The sequence below is a fragment of the Symphodus melops genome (assembly GCF_947650265.1).
Source record: "Symphodus melops genome assembly, chromosome: 4".
In the NCBI taxonomy this organism is placed as follows: domain Eukaryota; kingdom Metazoa; phylum Chordata; class Actinopteri; order Labriformes; family Labridae; genus Symphodus; species Symphodus melops.
The window spans coordinates 9,105,237-9,120,971 of NC_136694.1; the positions used below are offsets into that span (position 1 = coordinate 9,105,237).

At 40.7% G+C, this 15,735-nt stretch overlaps 1 protein-coding gene across 10 annotated transcripts in view; it reads left to right on the top strand.

The window, feature by feature from the left end:
• Positions 1 to 15,735, top strand: part of itpr1b (inositol 1,4,5-trisphosphate receptor, type 1b) — a 75,778-nt gene that overhangs the window by 681 nt on the left and 59,362 nt on the right. For all 10 annotated transcript variants that reach the window (XM_079340449.1, XM_079340457.1, XM_079340451.1 and 7 more), the window contains exons 2-7: positions 729 to 842; positions 5,940 to 6,010; positions 11,250 to 11,365; positions 11,632 to 11,718; positions 12,897 to 13,055; positions 15,434 to 15,532. In XM_079340449.1, coding sequence (XP_079196575.1) covers positions 751 to 842; positions 5,940 to 6,010; positions 11,250 to 11,365; positions 11,632 to 11,718; positions 12,897 to 13,055; positions 15,434 to 15,532 — 624 coding nt within the window. In that variant the 5' untranslated portion in view covers positions 729 to 750. The remainder of the gene's footprint in view (positions 1 to 728; positions 843 to 5,939; positions 6,011 to 11,249; positions 11,366 to 11,631; positions 11,719 to 12,896; positions 13,056 to 15,433; positions 15,533 to 15,735) is intronic.

Here is a 15,735-nt window from a genome sequence, read left to right on the forward strand (position 1 = left end):
CCAAACATGATAAAAGAAAGAGTTGTAATGGTTACACCTTTATCGACGTCCCAGCCTGAAAACAGAGAGACTGCAAACCTGGAAACACACTAAAGAATATAGTGACCTAAATACGATGGCCTGAGTGTTATAGAGTCACACAAATAACACAAACATAGTGCCCACAGATACTTTCTTTAACATCATTTGCAAGAGTTAGTTTCATTGTTTTTTTTCCCCCCCTGTTGCATTATTTTAAATGATTGCAGTACAACAAAATAAAATAGCTGTAGTTAGTTGGGATTGATGTTGTTTAGACTTCATGCTTTGCATCAAAAACAACAGACCCCATACTTGAACAATGGACATGCCCTCAGAGAAAAAAAAAATCGGTGAATATTTATGTCATTTGTAAAGTGTTATATTGTTAGAATACACCTCTACACACATCGTACACTTGACCATGCTGTAGGTGGGCCTGAGGATGGACAATTCAGATGATTTGAACAGAAACTCTAGCACTGACAAAGTCACCATCATATTTGTAGTAAGTACACAGCTGTTAACACTTTCTATACTCAATCAGTTTTTGACAATCAATATGTGCAGGAATATCAAACTGCAATACTGTTGTATGTGTTATAACTGTAGCTGATAATTACAGCCAAGGGGCTTATTTTGAATGATTTAGTGAAAATCTTAAAAATGGTTCTCAGTGTTAGATCTGACGTTGTTGTCTGTCTTTTCAGGTGAAGTCAAGCCTCAGGAACCATGTCAGACAAGATGTCCAGTTTCCTCCATATTGGGGACGTTTGTTCCCTCTATGCAGAGGGTTCCACCAGTGGATTTATCAGCACCTTAGGGTAAGCCTGTTGTCATTGTTACTCGTCGTTTCTTTTACCCTTTCACCATCTCACCACATCCTGATGCTTCATACTGCTGGATCATGAGCTGGATGGACAATATTGTACAAGCGCTCAGACTGCTTTACTGTCTCACAGTACAAACAACAAAATAAAAATAGTAACTCATTAAAGGATCTGTGTGTTTGCTGTTTGAGCCAGCCAAACTGCTGGGCTAAGATGGTTGATGGCTGTAATGGATGGCCATGAGTAATCAAGTGTTGGCCTGATGCACCTGGTTGACATTTATAGAGAATACTATTTTCTTTTTGTTGTGAATGAACACAGTTTGAGTCATGCATGGACTTGAAAAAAGGGCAAAACACGAGTGGAGGGAAATTAAGGATGGCCTTCCATCTCTAAACACATACCCAAGTGTTTACTAAGCTGCAGAACGTGTTTGCTCTGCAGCACTTTGGTTGTCTGATTTGACAACACCTTTTGAGTCGCGTCATATTTCACACAGTTGCATGTACAGCATGTTCTGTCTGTCCTTACAACATAGTCAGTATCCTTAGTCCCTCTTTATAACCACATCAGCCAAAAGTGTTCAATGTTTTTTAAGCTCATTTTATTTGATTAATCTTTAACTTAATGTAAACTTTTGTGTGTCCTATATTTGTCCTTTTATTCTGAACTTGCTAACATCGTTTAGTAAAGAGCTAAAAGAACCGGTGTTCTCATTGATCTGTATATTTTGTGCTTGCTTGTTATTCTGTCCTCAGTTCACTTGGTCTCTTCCTGCTCACTTGCTTAGCAGCATGCCTTTCCTCCTCCTTAATTGTAGGGATCAAGTGAAAAGTGCACATGATTACGTGCAATTATCAAATCTTTACAAATGATTCACATCCCAGAAAGACCAGAAGGTTGAACAAAGACGTCCTGATAGAGGGTGCTGTCATCCATCTGTTTCCCAGTCCAGCACACCTGATGGCACATCCTGTTTACAGTATTCTATATTTATTATTTTGTACATTCAAATAACTCCTTTTATTTTTTTAGTTTATATTATTAAACTGAGCGTTTATTGTTTTTATTGTTTTTGTATGGCCTGCGGAACAGTCCTAACATTTCACTGCACGTCTGTATGAGCAGGTGACAAATAAAAATCTTGAATCTGCAACTCTTCTCACTCGTCATTCAGTATATTTTTTTGTGAAATATAAAATTTTTCATGCCTTTTAATGGTTTACTGATAACAGCAGAACGATATACTGTCATCTGAACAGATATATAGCTCAACTGTACTCGAGGCTTTCTTCATTTGCTTTTTTTTTTTTTTTTAAACTCCAATGGCCCTCTCTGTTTTCTCTGTCGCTTTTTATTAAATCTAATTTACTGACCTGGTTTAACTTGACAATGACTTTGAAGGGCTGCTTATGTCCCACAACCTCACCATACGATTCATATTATGACACTGAGGCCACGATGATGATGTTGATTTTGTCCTACACACTACAATACAACAGCTGTTCTTTATAGTACAGAGTAACAGCAGAGGCATAACAACTTAAAACACTTCAAGAGATCCAAGAAATACACAATAACAATATTTTAATCCCAGAGCTTTGGCTAAGGTGTTATTGTGAACTGCACTGTAGGTCAGTCGTGTTAAAACTCTCATCACAGCATTACAGCCAAATGGATTCTGTCACGAGTGAAACATGTATTTCTAAGGAGCACATGACGATATATATATATTATTATTATCAACGAGTCGACTCATTGGAAAGAATGCTCTTTGTGCTTCACATCTGCAAACTGCTTAGGCACTGCAGTTTCTGTAATAAATCAACTTTTGGTGATTAAGCAGCGTGACTCATACTCATTAAGCAGCTGCCTGAAGCCTTCCTAATCGACTGTACAAGTACAAGCACAAGGCAACACAAAATGCATAGAGGTGTTTTTTTAAAATCCCCCGAGTCCATCTGATAGTTGAGTGAAATTCAAACCCAAATCCCCTCGACTTCTAAGTACTCAAAAGATCACAAAATCACCTTTATACTACATGTAAAGACATAAAGCATCAAAGTGAGGGGAAATCTGACTTGACAGCGTTGTAAAGTGCTGGTTAGCATTGCACACACTGGTCCTCTGAAGTGGACCTAGCTGTTGTTTCTTGCAACTAGTCATGTATAGCTGCAGGTTGGTTGTGTCGCTGCAGTATTTTACGCTGTCTTTGCATAGCTTGCATATTGCATGACTCATTTTCCAACACCCGACTTCCTGGTATTTGCAAAAAAAAATCTGAATTGCTGCTTTAATCCTTGCTTTCAGTTTTGCTGGGAGTGGATACAGTCACATCCATGCTTGTTTGTTTTGATTCGAAACCTGTGTTGCATCATGTAGTAGTGTTGCGAACTCCTATCACAGCTTGGTGTCAGTATTGATTCTGTAAAATCTGCGTTGATGCACATTGAGCATATTGGCACATTTATCCAGAGCCAGCTCATAGCAGTGCAATCTTCCATGTCAATGGAGAGGACCTGAGCTCATGTAGCGCTTCTTTATTCTTTTGACTGTTCAAAGAGCTTTGTGTAGTCCGTCTTGCCAACTCAGCCCTATTGTATTTGACACTTACTACAGGCGTGACTGAGCTCCTCCTGCAAGCTTTCAGAATCATTGCTCTTTCCCAGTTTAGTGCTGTGCGTCACCTACCATAGCAACAAATGCGAGCACAGCTTTGAAGACAGCAACAGAGCTCATTTGTCAAATTTCCCATCTCGTATTTTCATGCCAAGCAATCAGCCGCACACGCACACACACACACACACACGCGCACACGCACGTACACACACGCAGACAAACACAACCCCCTCCATTGTTGTTGCTATAAATAGCACTTTCGTACGAGGTGTTGCTTTCACTGCCAGCGTTCTGAATGTGACCCCTCAGAGACATCTGCAGCCACCTTGAACACTGCTGAAGCCACATCTTTATGCTTCACGTTATGTAGCCGTATCCCACAATGCACTAGAAGGTTTTGTGTGTGACTTTTGATAAACATTATTGTCTTTCTTCCTCTGTCATCATACTGGTCCTAAATTGCAGTTTACACCACAGGAGCTATAAAAAGCTGGAACTGACTGGACCAGCTTTAGTACTCTACGCAAGTGTTGTATTTGTGCTGCTGCACTCTGGTTCCTCTGTTGCGTACACACAGAATGATGAAACCATCTCTCTCCTTTTCTAGAAACCTCTTTCCTCATCTGCTCAGTCTTTAAATAGTGTGTTTTGGTCCTCCACGTTTATTTTCTTTATTGTAAAAACTAGTCTTTTCTTGTCAGAAGAGAGAGCAGAGCTTTGTTAGCATGTCTGGGTTTTGTGTGTGTGTGTGTGTGTGTGTGTGTGTGTGTGTGTGTGTGTGTGTGTGTGTGTGTGTGTGTGTGTGTGTGTGTGTGTGTGTTTGTGTGTGTGTGTGTGTGTGTGTGTGTGTGTGTGTGTGTGTGTGTGTGTGTGTGTGTGTGTGTGTGTGTGTGTGTGTGTGTGTGTGTGTGTGTGTGTGTGTTTGTGTGTGTGTGTGTGTGTGTGTGTGTGTGTGTGTGTGTGTGTGTGTGTGTGTGTGTGTGTGTGTGTGTGTGTGTGTGTGTGTGTGTGTGTGTGTGTGTGTGTGTGTGTGTGTGTGTGTGTGTGTGTGTAAGGGCCCCACACAATTGTAGCCTGCCTGATATGAGGCCAATGTTGCCAACACAGGTGTTGCAGAATGTGAATTTCCTCCTGCTGTTGATGACTTATGCCGAGTTGACACTTCTTACTATAGATGCTCTAAATTACATAACCATTTCAAACAGCAGTTGGGATGTTTCAGGTCAGTTTAACATCTGTTTTACAACAGCGAGCCGTCTCTGTTCTGTGCTTTAGTTGAACATTATGACATGTGTTTTGGTAATAAAGCGGTGGATTAAAACACCACTGCCTGTACTTTAGTTGTGTTGATGCCCACGTGCAAGTTAAATGGAAAACAAAAGGTCTAACCAACCAAACAAATGCTGCATGTACCTTTGGAAGGACGCCATTAAAGGAAGAATGTGCCGCTTTTTGATCCAGTACGGTCAGCTGGGGCTCAGTCAGTAGAGTTGTATGTAAATGTGCCTGAAAACGACTTCAGTAATATTTAGATTAGCAGTGACAAGGCTGCTGTTGTTCTTTTCTTGAGTCCTGAATGAAACATCTTTCATATGCAAGGTGCCAGACACCCTGTCCCCTGTAAACCTGATGTCAACACGGCTAAGACAACAACACGTCCACTCTTCATTTACCTTTACGCTTCCTATGGGATGCAGTTTGAACCAATGGTTGTTGTTTTTTTTTTTTTGCTGTTCCTTCAAGTCACAGAATGAAGTGCTCAAGGTCTGCAAGAAAATATCAACTTGATTTGATTGAAAGTATGTTGGATTAAAAAGTAACACCCGAGATGAAGAGAAGCTATGCGTTTCTTGCTGTCAGGTCTCAGTGACGACGTCGATGCTTTTAAAGGCTTTCTACCGCAAGGGTGTCAGTTCTTTGTTTCACGAAACATGACTTGAAAAGAAGATGGTAGAAACTCATAACATGTTGATGTGTCACAGGTCAAAGCTTTTAGCTCCAGGCTTTCTTCATCTGAGAGCTGCTTTGACAAAATAAGAGTGGTCAAGTTACTTGTGTCACATTGCTTTCATTTATTGACTTAAAAACACATCAGCTGATAAATAAGCTAAGCCTACTCTTTGTACATAAATGACATTAAGCCAATCAAGATCCAAGAAAAAAACATGAATATTGTACGCTTCTTATTGTGCCACATACTGTAGTCGGCTGTGTTACTGAAAATATAATCAAGGCCCAAGATAGCATGACTACTTTACACATGTGGGCCAAATCTATAAATGGTGGAAAGAGTTGCGTTTACTGTCATGGGATTTTTTGAACAATCGGTCGACCTGTCGGCGAGCTACTGAAAACCTGCCCGCGAGCTGCTATGGGTAGCTCCCGAGCTACCCGTTGGAGACCCCTGTTTTAGCGGCTGTTTTAGATGTTTGTTGAGTGACTGACTCTTCATCATGATGTCTATGCTCACAGGCTCGTGGATGACCGCTGTGTGGTGCAACCAGACACAGGCGACCTCAACAACCCACCCAAGAAATTCCGAGGTAAGCCTTCGAAAACACTCGCACTTCATTCTGCTTGGTGAGCTGATGGCATGATAGTTGGATTTAAACTAAACGATGACTCATGAGTCAACCGCTTCATGTTGTGCTGGTTGAAGGTTTTCACTGGTTCTGAGTTGTAAACAAGTGATCTGGGACAGTGCACAAAAACACACATCGTTCCACATCTCACTGGTGTTTCAGATTTTCTGTTCACTCTGGTGTTGCAGCTTTTTAATGTGGCAATGTTTCTGTTGTGATGTAAACAACAGTATATTTTATCAATTGCATTGTGAGTTCATCCCTTTTAATTACAAACCACATTGATGATCACCTTCACAACAGTCGGCTTCGACACAACATGTAAACAGCAAAGTCGCCTGTTTTATGAAGCGAACAAGTTGTAGAGATATTTAAATCAAGATATTAAATATGGGGGAAATAATAATCAATACAGCATATTATTACGATATTTGCGTGGAGATACTTTATCATCTCATGGAAGCCATCGATTTTTTAAAATTTTATTTATAGCAAATTGCTTAAGGGGTCAAACAATTCAATTTGAAAAAAAAAGAAGATAGAATTGACGAAGCGAACTGTCTCAACAGTTTGAAGCAGTCTTGTCTCTACTGCAAACTCATCCTAGTTCTTCATGCACGTCTTTGTACTGGGATCTATTAGTGCATCATGTCAAATCAACAAGATCGTTTTAGTGAGGTACTATTGCGTCTTTCTTTAGCTTTTAGGAATTGGCATGTCATCTGTAATATGAATCAGGATGGATGTATTTCAGATTGATTGTGTTGATAAATTTATGTTCAATATAAAATAAAAAAATCCATGTAAGGATAAACTGTTGCACCTTCTTCTATCGCACTATATTCTAAACTTTGAAAGAAGTTTCTTGTGATATTTTCTGAAACATTGATGATTTATCGACAGCCTTTTGTTCACCTACCGTTTACTCTTCTATAATTGACTTGAACACAAATATAATATTCTGCCCTTACTGTCCGTTCGTTGATGGGGAGCTACGCTGACTTGTTATTTAAGAGAGAGCGGTACACTTAGCTGTCTGTTTTTGAGTTGATAAGGATAAGGATAAACTTTATTGATCCCCGATGGGGAAAATTCAGGTGTTACAGCAGCTCCAAAAAACAGTAAAACAGGTCATATAAACAGCATCAATAGCAAAAAAGAAAACGAGCTATGAGCAAGATGTCACGATGTCAGTATAGGCCTATGTGAGGTTACAACACAATAGAGACACTCGGCACAGACTTTCAGCACTACTTCTTGTCTTTCTACGTTCTTGTCTATGATTCGTTAGTCTCTAAAAGTGATTTGAAGCGAGGCTGTGAACACAGCTGTGGCAGTCACTGTGGATGAGAAGCATAAAGGAGAGGTGGACATCCATCCTCGACAAATGTCCTGACTTAAACCTGTCCTCCACATGCAGCCTTCTCTCTCTCTTTACTTGAATAATATGACCTGTGTGCCTGCACTACCACTAGTTTATGAGTGTGGGTAGCATAAATGGCCTGATTTGATTGGTTAAAACTTCAAATATGATTGAAGTAAAATAATAATATCTTTAAGTATCTTTCTTATCTTATCTTTTCTCAGTGGGTGGGCCCAAAATGCTATGTTTGTATCGATACCACATGGCTGACAGGCGAACTGCCTAACGGCCTAATGAGTTATATCTAGCTACAAGTCACATATATATGTAACTTTTTACATGTATTACCAGTTTTTGATGTGTTAAAGTAAATGTTCTTTTTAAACTTCTGTGTTGCCTGTATAAAACGTTCCCTGGGACCAATTTTCCACAAAGCTCCAGGCAGTGTCATTTTATTTTCCTTCTCAACATCCTCCTCACTCCACTCCGCCTAACCCATACATCAACAGGACAAACTACAAACTCGTCTCACACTCCCGCTCTTCACCTGCTTAGGCCTTCCACACACTTCTGTCCATCCTCGCAGCTCTCACAGGTGGACAAACTCGTCTCACACTCTCCTGCTCTCGGGCAACTTTAACAAAAACAAAAACGACCCAAACAGCCAACAAGGAGCTTTCCACACTAAACCAGTTTAAACAAACAATGTGCCATAAAAGACAAACAAAAACAAACTGCCATCCTTTTAAAATAGACTAATAACAAACACACCTCCACCTTTAGATAAGCTCTGCCCCTCAGTGCCCACATGAATAGAAGATGTTTGGTGTCACGTCGATTTAAACAATGAACTGTCCAAACATCTTCAACTCCTATCAAAGGAGAGAGAACGGCCAGCAGCTCACAGAAATCTCTTTCAAAAGGAGGAAATAGCAGAAGTGAAGAAACGGTTCTTCTGTGCGTTAACAACAATAACAACAAGTCGAGTCCACCCAAAAAAAAACTTGCCTGCAAATTCCACTGTAACTGGTCACGGCACACTACACCTGTCTTTCGTTTTATGTCGGGTTTTAACCTTCTGTATTGCTTTTATCCGCTGTAAGGCGACCTTGGGTGGCTTGAAATGCGCCATTAAATGAAATGTATCATTATTATTTTTATGAATGTGTTGTTGATAGTAACAGGCCAGCACATGAATATATTTACATCAATGATTTTGCTTGTAGTCTGGTCCCACTAATTTGTAACAGTGTGTTTACAAAATCCCTGTATGGTGGTTTCTTCTTATTGGTGTTGATTTCGGTTTCTTCATTAGTTGTTTGGAGACTTTTGCTCTTTTCCTTTCACATACTAAAAATTCTCCCATTTTTCCTCTTGATGCACGTGTGTTCCAGTTTTCATGCACTCAAGGTTTCTCCTGAAAGAACCTGCTCTTCTTCAACTCAGGATGCTTGCTATAATAACTCTGCCTTGCTTTGCCACCTTCATGTGTGCGGAGCAGCAGTAAGGTAGCTGTGTCACAAAAAAGCGAAACAGCTTCACTTGTCAATGTCTAACTGAGCTATTCAAATCATATTCAAAACAGAACTGTATCTCCACACAAGCAAACCAACAGCAGAGTAACAACGTCCAAGACTACACCTGGAACCTGTCCACGTAAAGACTCTGATACAAAGCACAATGAGAGCTCATGTGTTTTGTTGATGCAGTTTGCAGCCTTAACTTCCTGACTCATGCCAGAGTTAAGCAGATGCAAAGTTGACACTGACAGTGAGGACTAAGTTCTACCATCCGTGTTGAGTATTAATAGCACACTTAAGCTATTTAAAACAATCTGAACTGCAGGGAGCAGCAAAGCAGTTTAAATCCTCTCTGACACTATAGGCAGATATACACAACATCAAGTGTCTGTTTGTTTATTTACTCAGATACAGGTTTAATGCACCCTAATTGTCTCATTAGAAGTGAGGCTTGACTTGAACTTAAAACAAAGCCTAGTGTGTTGTACGAACCAGCACGGAGGTCACCTCTTCACTGCTTACTGATTCTTAATAAACCAGGAACGTAAGCACACATATCACCATATGGATAGTGTTTTTGACTTAATTGGAAGGCATTTTCAAGTTACTAATTAGAGCATTCATTTGGCTTTCCACTTCGATGATCATTTCTTTTAATTTCACACAACTCCAGATGCTCCATTTGAATATCCAATTTTTGGGTTCTTTGGGGTTTTATCCTCTTGAGAGCATCGGAAGTATTCAGTCAATCTCAGCCCAGTTTCCCCTGGCTGTGATCCTTCCTTCTGCTACTTGAGAACATTTAAAATGACCTCCTTGTCTTTTTCCGCCGGCAGGGGGGACGCCTTGTGCTTCGGCACAAAAACCAGCCTGTCGTTGTCGGCACCAGCCGCCTCCTGTCTCTCCATCATCCTCGACTGCTCGTCGCTATGTTGCGGCTCGCAGAGACAGACACAAACAAGACCTTGAAAATCCCCTTCATCCACATCTGATTGATGTTGAAACCCACTTTAATATAATGTTAGGGGGAAACACTGGTCTTGTTTTCTTTTGACTTTTTTTAGTGCAGCACTCTCAAAGTTTGAACTGTAAACTCGATGCTTCTCAGCCCAAGAGTTCCACTTCCTTTCTCCTTAACCCCAGGTGCTCATTCCTGCCGGACAGAGATTCACCTAGTACCCCAATTCCAGTATTTGTCCCCCCCCCCCCCCCCCCCCCCCATGTTAATCCCAGGTGACTTGGTGCTGTCTGTAATTTAAAGGAAAGTTTCTGTAGTGGTCACTTACATGTGTACCCGTCCCTGTTAACATGTACGAGGTGACGACGACCAATGAATGGATATCTTTTCCATGTCCAGTGTTGTGTGATCTAAAGTAAATAGTACTGTTCCCTTAAAAGCTTGAACCACAGAACCGGGTTATGAAACATGGCTATCATAACTGTGCTGCAACAATCCAAACTCTACTGAACCGCTCACATGTCACGTCTCCTGATGGCATCGCACACGGAGACCTGGAGCATGTATCCTTGCAGGATGGGCATGGACGGATCGTGTCCCAAGTTTAGTGAGGAACGGAGCGACAGACATACAGATAGATCTGGGCAATATCTCATCACCACTGTGAATCATCTGTATATTCAGTGAGCTGTGACATTATAAACTCTCAACAACAGTTTGTGGATGTCGGTGTTAGTCATTACCTTCCTGCGTCTGTAAGGAGAGATAGGGACACATTTACTTGAACACCGCTCTTTTGGGTTTTGTATCATTTCAGAATATGTCGATTTATGGTAAGCTAGTCCCAGCAGGCAAACGTTTGCACTCATCCTGTTTTTAGTTTCTGAAGGACAACAGAAGTGTCTCTGTCTTTCTACAGAGGAACACATATTTTCCCTTCATTTAGCATCGATGGTTTCTTCCGTCTTTTTTTGATAAAAGGTCGGTTAGCAAGTAGCTTTTAGAAGTCTCACAGCCGCCGTCAGGCAGGAGGACCACATTAGTACCAGGCACACTTCAATGTTTAACTCACTGTGACTTTCAAATATTGGAAAGTCAAGATCCATGTTTATTTCACAAGGTCTGACTTTAGTGAAGAGTCAGGTGAAAGACTCTGCCTGCTGTTGCAGACAAAATACTTCTCTATCTAAAGGTTACATTTTGAGTGCTTTATGTTCATTTGAATCTGATGTTCATGTGTTTGGGATTTGTCTGTTGTTGTCTTGAATCAAATTATTGCTGTTGTTTTTCAGAAGAACTTTTTGGTCAGACGGTCTTAATACCATATTTCTCCTCTTTTTTTTTTTGTTTTGTTACCAGACTGCCTTTTCAGATTGTGTCCTATGAACAGATATTCTGCACAGAAACAGTTCTGGAAGGCAGCAAAACCTGGAGGCAACAGCACCACTGACACGGTCCTCCTCACCAAACTCCATGTAAGTGTTGTCTTCACCATCCCTGCTGCTCTGCGCATGTTGTAACCTAATCTGTGTGTTAGTGGCTCAAAACTAAAGACTAGTTGCATGTATTAAAATCCAAATGTAGACTTTGTGTTTCTATTTTAAATGACATTTGAATAACTGCATAAGTGAGAACCTTCCGTGGACATCATTTCTGTAGCATCATCCTTTCCAGATATAGACGTAATGAAAAGCACTCTGACTTCTAATACCTGCCTGTTCTTTCCTGCTCCGGGTTTTAGCACGCTGCTGACCTAGAGAAGAAGCAGAATGAGTCTGAAAATCGCAAGCTGCTGGGGTCAGTCATCCAGTATGGAAATGTTATACAGGTGTGTTCAGCAGAGATAAGGTGCTTTGGTAGATAACACCGCAGCACCATGTGCGACATTGTGTGCGGAATAATCTTGGCTGTAGTTAACGTTTTCGTCAGACTCAGTTTTGAATAAGAGCTACAGGGAGAAAAAAAAAACTGCTCAACTGTTTTAATAGCTTATCTGACTTCGCTCATTATCAGTGAATAGTTTGCACACATGTATGAGATCATGTTAAACCAAGAATGGCAAAGCATTCCTACTGTATGAGGTACACAGGAAGACAGTGCACATAGTGTTTTGTGTCCTAGCTGCAATGAACTTTCAGTAGTTATCCAAGGAACAGCTGTTGGTCTCTGCTTTAAAGAACAACAGTAGAAATAGTTAAAAACAGATATAATCTCCTTGTGCCGTAACTCTATCTTTATAGAATACATTTCATTACCTAACATGTTTAACATAAAAGACTGAAGTTGTCTGCTCTGGAAGTCACTCGTTCCAACACTACATGCATTTATCATGCTGGAGGATTAGGGCTGGGCTGTTAGTTTTGTCTGATGGGACACAACACATTGTGGCGAGCTGGCGTGTCAAGAACAAGACGGAGACAAAGAGGTTGCTTTGACACACAGCAAGTGTGCAAACTGAATCAGGAGCACAACTTTATTAACAGGGCTCAGGCACAGAGGTCTCCCACGCTTCAAGTTGAACTATCGCTGACTGATCTCACACTATCTATCCCAGTGAAAACGGCACAATTAGCAGTTATAAACAAACACATTACTCAACACTAACTTGAACGTTAGTAATAATTAACACATTTTTCTTAATTGGACACTAACCTTCCCATGAGCCTTTGCTCCACAAACTGTCTGATCTTAGAGCGACCGTTCATTTGGGGTCGCTACAATATGAAGAGCTTGAGTGACTCCTGTTCTGTTGTGGTCATGAGACGGTCGTTTAACTCTAGCTGACAAAAAACATTTAAGGATAAGAGATTTCAAGGACATAAATGTTTTAAGGAGAAATAATGATACTGAAGTTACATATTTCATTTAACTGTTTCCATGAGTTAATATGTGCCAGACTGTGACATATTTCCTTCTTTGTAGCAGCTCTGTAATGTTTTCCACTGCCTGCATCATGCCATTAAGAGAAGCCATGTGTAACACTGATTTTTTATGTTTTGCCAACAGTTACTGCACTTGAAAAGCAATAAATACCTGACAGTGAACAAGCGTCTACCTGCGCTGTTGGAGAAAAACGCCATGAGAGTGACACTAGACTCTGCGGGAAATGAGGGTTCCTGGTTCTACATCCAGCCTTTCTACAAGCTGAGGTCCCTGGGAGACAGTGTGGGTAGAGCGGGCTGTGGGATTCAAGAGAATGATGCTCAGATTCTTCTGATGTATTTTTAAACCTTTTTAGTGTGGTTTGGATTCAAGAGTGACTTGGACTAGCTCTAAGATTTCTTTTAACCAAATTAATCGTTTTGCACTTTTGTTGGAATTGAACATAGAAGTGAATTTTAATACACTTAAGTTGAAGTGGAATTTTCTTTCTATTTGCCCACAAAGTCAAACTGATACAGAATATGACAAAACAACTTGAAACAAGACTAGTTATTTCCACTCTACCTCCATTCAAGTAACAGAGAGCATCCAATCATGTTTTAGCACCGTCGTAAAGGCTGCTTTAATGGTTGTCATGTTTGACACGTGAGGCTCAATGCTGAAGAAGACTATAAGTGATGACGCTCTGAACACGACTAGCTGCTGTGTTGGTGATGGAGACAGCAGCTATTCATATGAAAGAAAAGAATATCTAACAGGACATCTGTGCTGATGCGTCTTTATCCTAGAAACAAGTTGTCTTGTAGTTGTGAATCCAATAACAGGCAACAGTTCAACCCCAGCTGATATACAGTATGCTGTATCTTGGTCAGTGGCAGTGGAAAAAGAGGCTGTGTGGGAAAAAAACAAGTTTCCATTAGCGGTCTAAACACAATCTGTTTCTTAGATAGAGTCGTCACATAGTATACCTATTGTTTACCTTTGTGTCCCATACACATCACTTGATTTTCTCATGTTGCTCGACCTGTAAGAATTCAAATCTATTTTAGTTTAAACCCTTACTCACAAATAAAAGGTACACAGACAACAGCAAGTGTCCACATTGGAGTGAACAGGCCACACTCACAGGCCCTGTTGCTCTGTATCTTGATGAAGCACGCTTGTCCCTGCACTCATACTGCTCCGGGCCAAACCAGACCTGAGCATGTACGTACGTACGTCATGTATGTTGTGCACCGGAACACAGCGCTCTGGGGCTTTTTTTTTCCTCCAAGTTTGAATTAGCAGTTTGCCTAATCCGATGGAGATTTATATTCACTTTTTTGACTGCTTCAAGTTCCGATTATCACTTAAGTGTATGACATGCAAGAGAGATCATGAAAACAAGACACTGCCCAGTTATCATTTTGACATTCTTGGAGGGTTCAATCAATCAATCAATCAATCTTTATTTATATAGCGTCAATTCATAACAGGCGTTATCTCAAGACACTTTACAAAAGCAGGTAAAGGACCTTACTGTTTGTCTGTTAACATTAACGAAAGGGCAGGTAACAAGACCATGCTCATTGTTATGTTTACAAAAGCAGGTAAAGGACCTTACTTATGGCTATATGACAAGAGCCCAGCTTAATCCGTCATAGCGTGGCAAGAAAAAACTTCCTTTTAACAGGCAGAAATCTTCAGCAGACCCGGGCTCATGACGGAACAGCCATCTGCTAAACTGTGCTGGGCTTGAAAATGGGATGGGGGAGATGGGACAAGATGCAGAAAGAAGAATAGGATGGGATAGGTTGGGGGGGGGTTGGTTGATTGAAGTCAACTCATGCATTGAGTAATATAACAATAATACAACAACATATATCCAGTAGCTGTTGAATAGCGACTGAAGACAGTGTGAGGATTTCCTCTTGTATAAGCTAACAAAAGAAAAACAACAAAGACAGCAACTTAACTGACTTTGAGATTGTTTCTTACAATCCTAAATCTCTCGATTATGTAAGACTGGAATCAATTATACCTCATGTCCACGTTGCATTCCCGTGCTTGTGATTCTTGCATGAGCAACTGTACGAAGCCCTCCTTTTCCAACCTTGCCAAGGAAGGGTGCCGTGCTTGAGCATGACACAGAGCACTCACACGAGTCAAACAAAACTGGACATTGGGCTCAAACGTGCTTGTGCACGGTATGGATTGCAATAAGGATAACTGCACCAAAACAGTATTTTTTCAGTCTTTGCTGCACGTGGCCTCAGTTCCCTTTAGTGATGGTCTGGGTCAGAGCTCCTCTACACCTCAGCCAATCTTTGTCTGATGCAGTTCTCCGTCACACACAACGTGGTCCACAACTCCATCTAGTGTTTATCTGGAGACTCGCATGATGTAGCGTTAGGACACGTCTCATATCTCTCTGTCACATTCACTCTGTGAGGAAAGGAAACTGCAGTGTGAAGATTGATGGCTAACATCATGGGACTTGACATACTTTTGGTCTGGAGTTTAAACAGAGTTCTCCATCTGACACAGGGGGGTATTTTTAGCACATTTTAAAGTGAGCAGTGCTGAGTGAAGGAACCAGAATCCTTTAGATTGTTATTTGAGTCCCTTAAACAAGTTGTCATGAATGTGGTATGAACTGTGTATTTCTGTTGAACCGGCAGGTGGTGATTGGAGACAAAGTGGTCCTTAACCCTGTGAATGCTGGACAGCCCCTCCATGCCAGCACACACCAGCTAGTTGACAACCCAGGATGCAATGAGGTGCAGGGTCTTTTATTTTTATTTTTTATTTTTAAGTAGACTCAATTTCCCTCTCATCACAGGTTGAAACCCTGGATTGTTATATATTATTTTTGTTATTATTATTATTGTTGTTATTATTATTATATATTATAGGACAAACACTTTTATAGAAACGACATGTTTCTTTCTTTAAATGTGTCTGATTTGTTCAAACTGTTCTT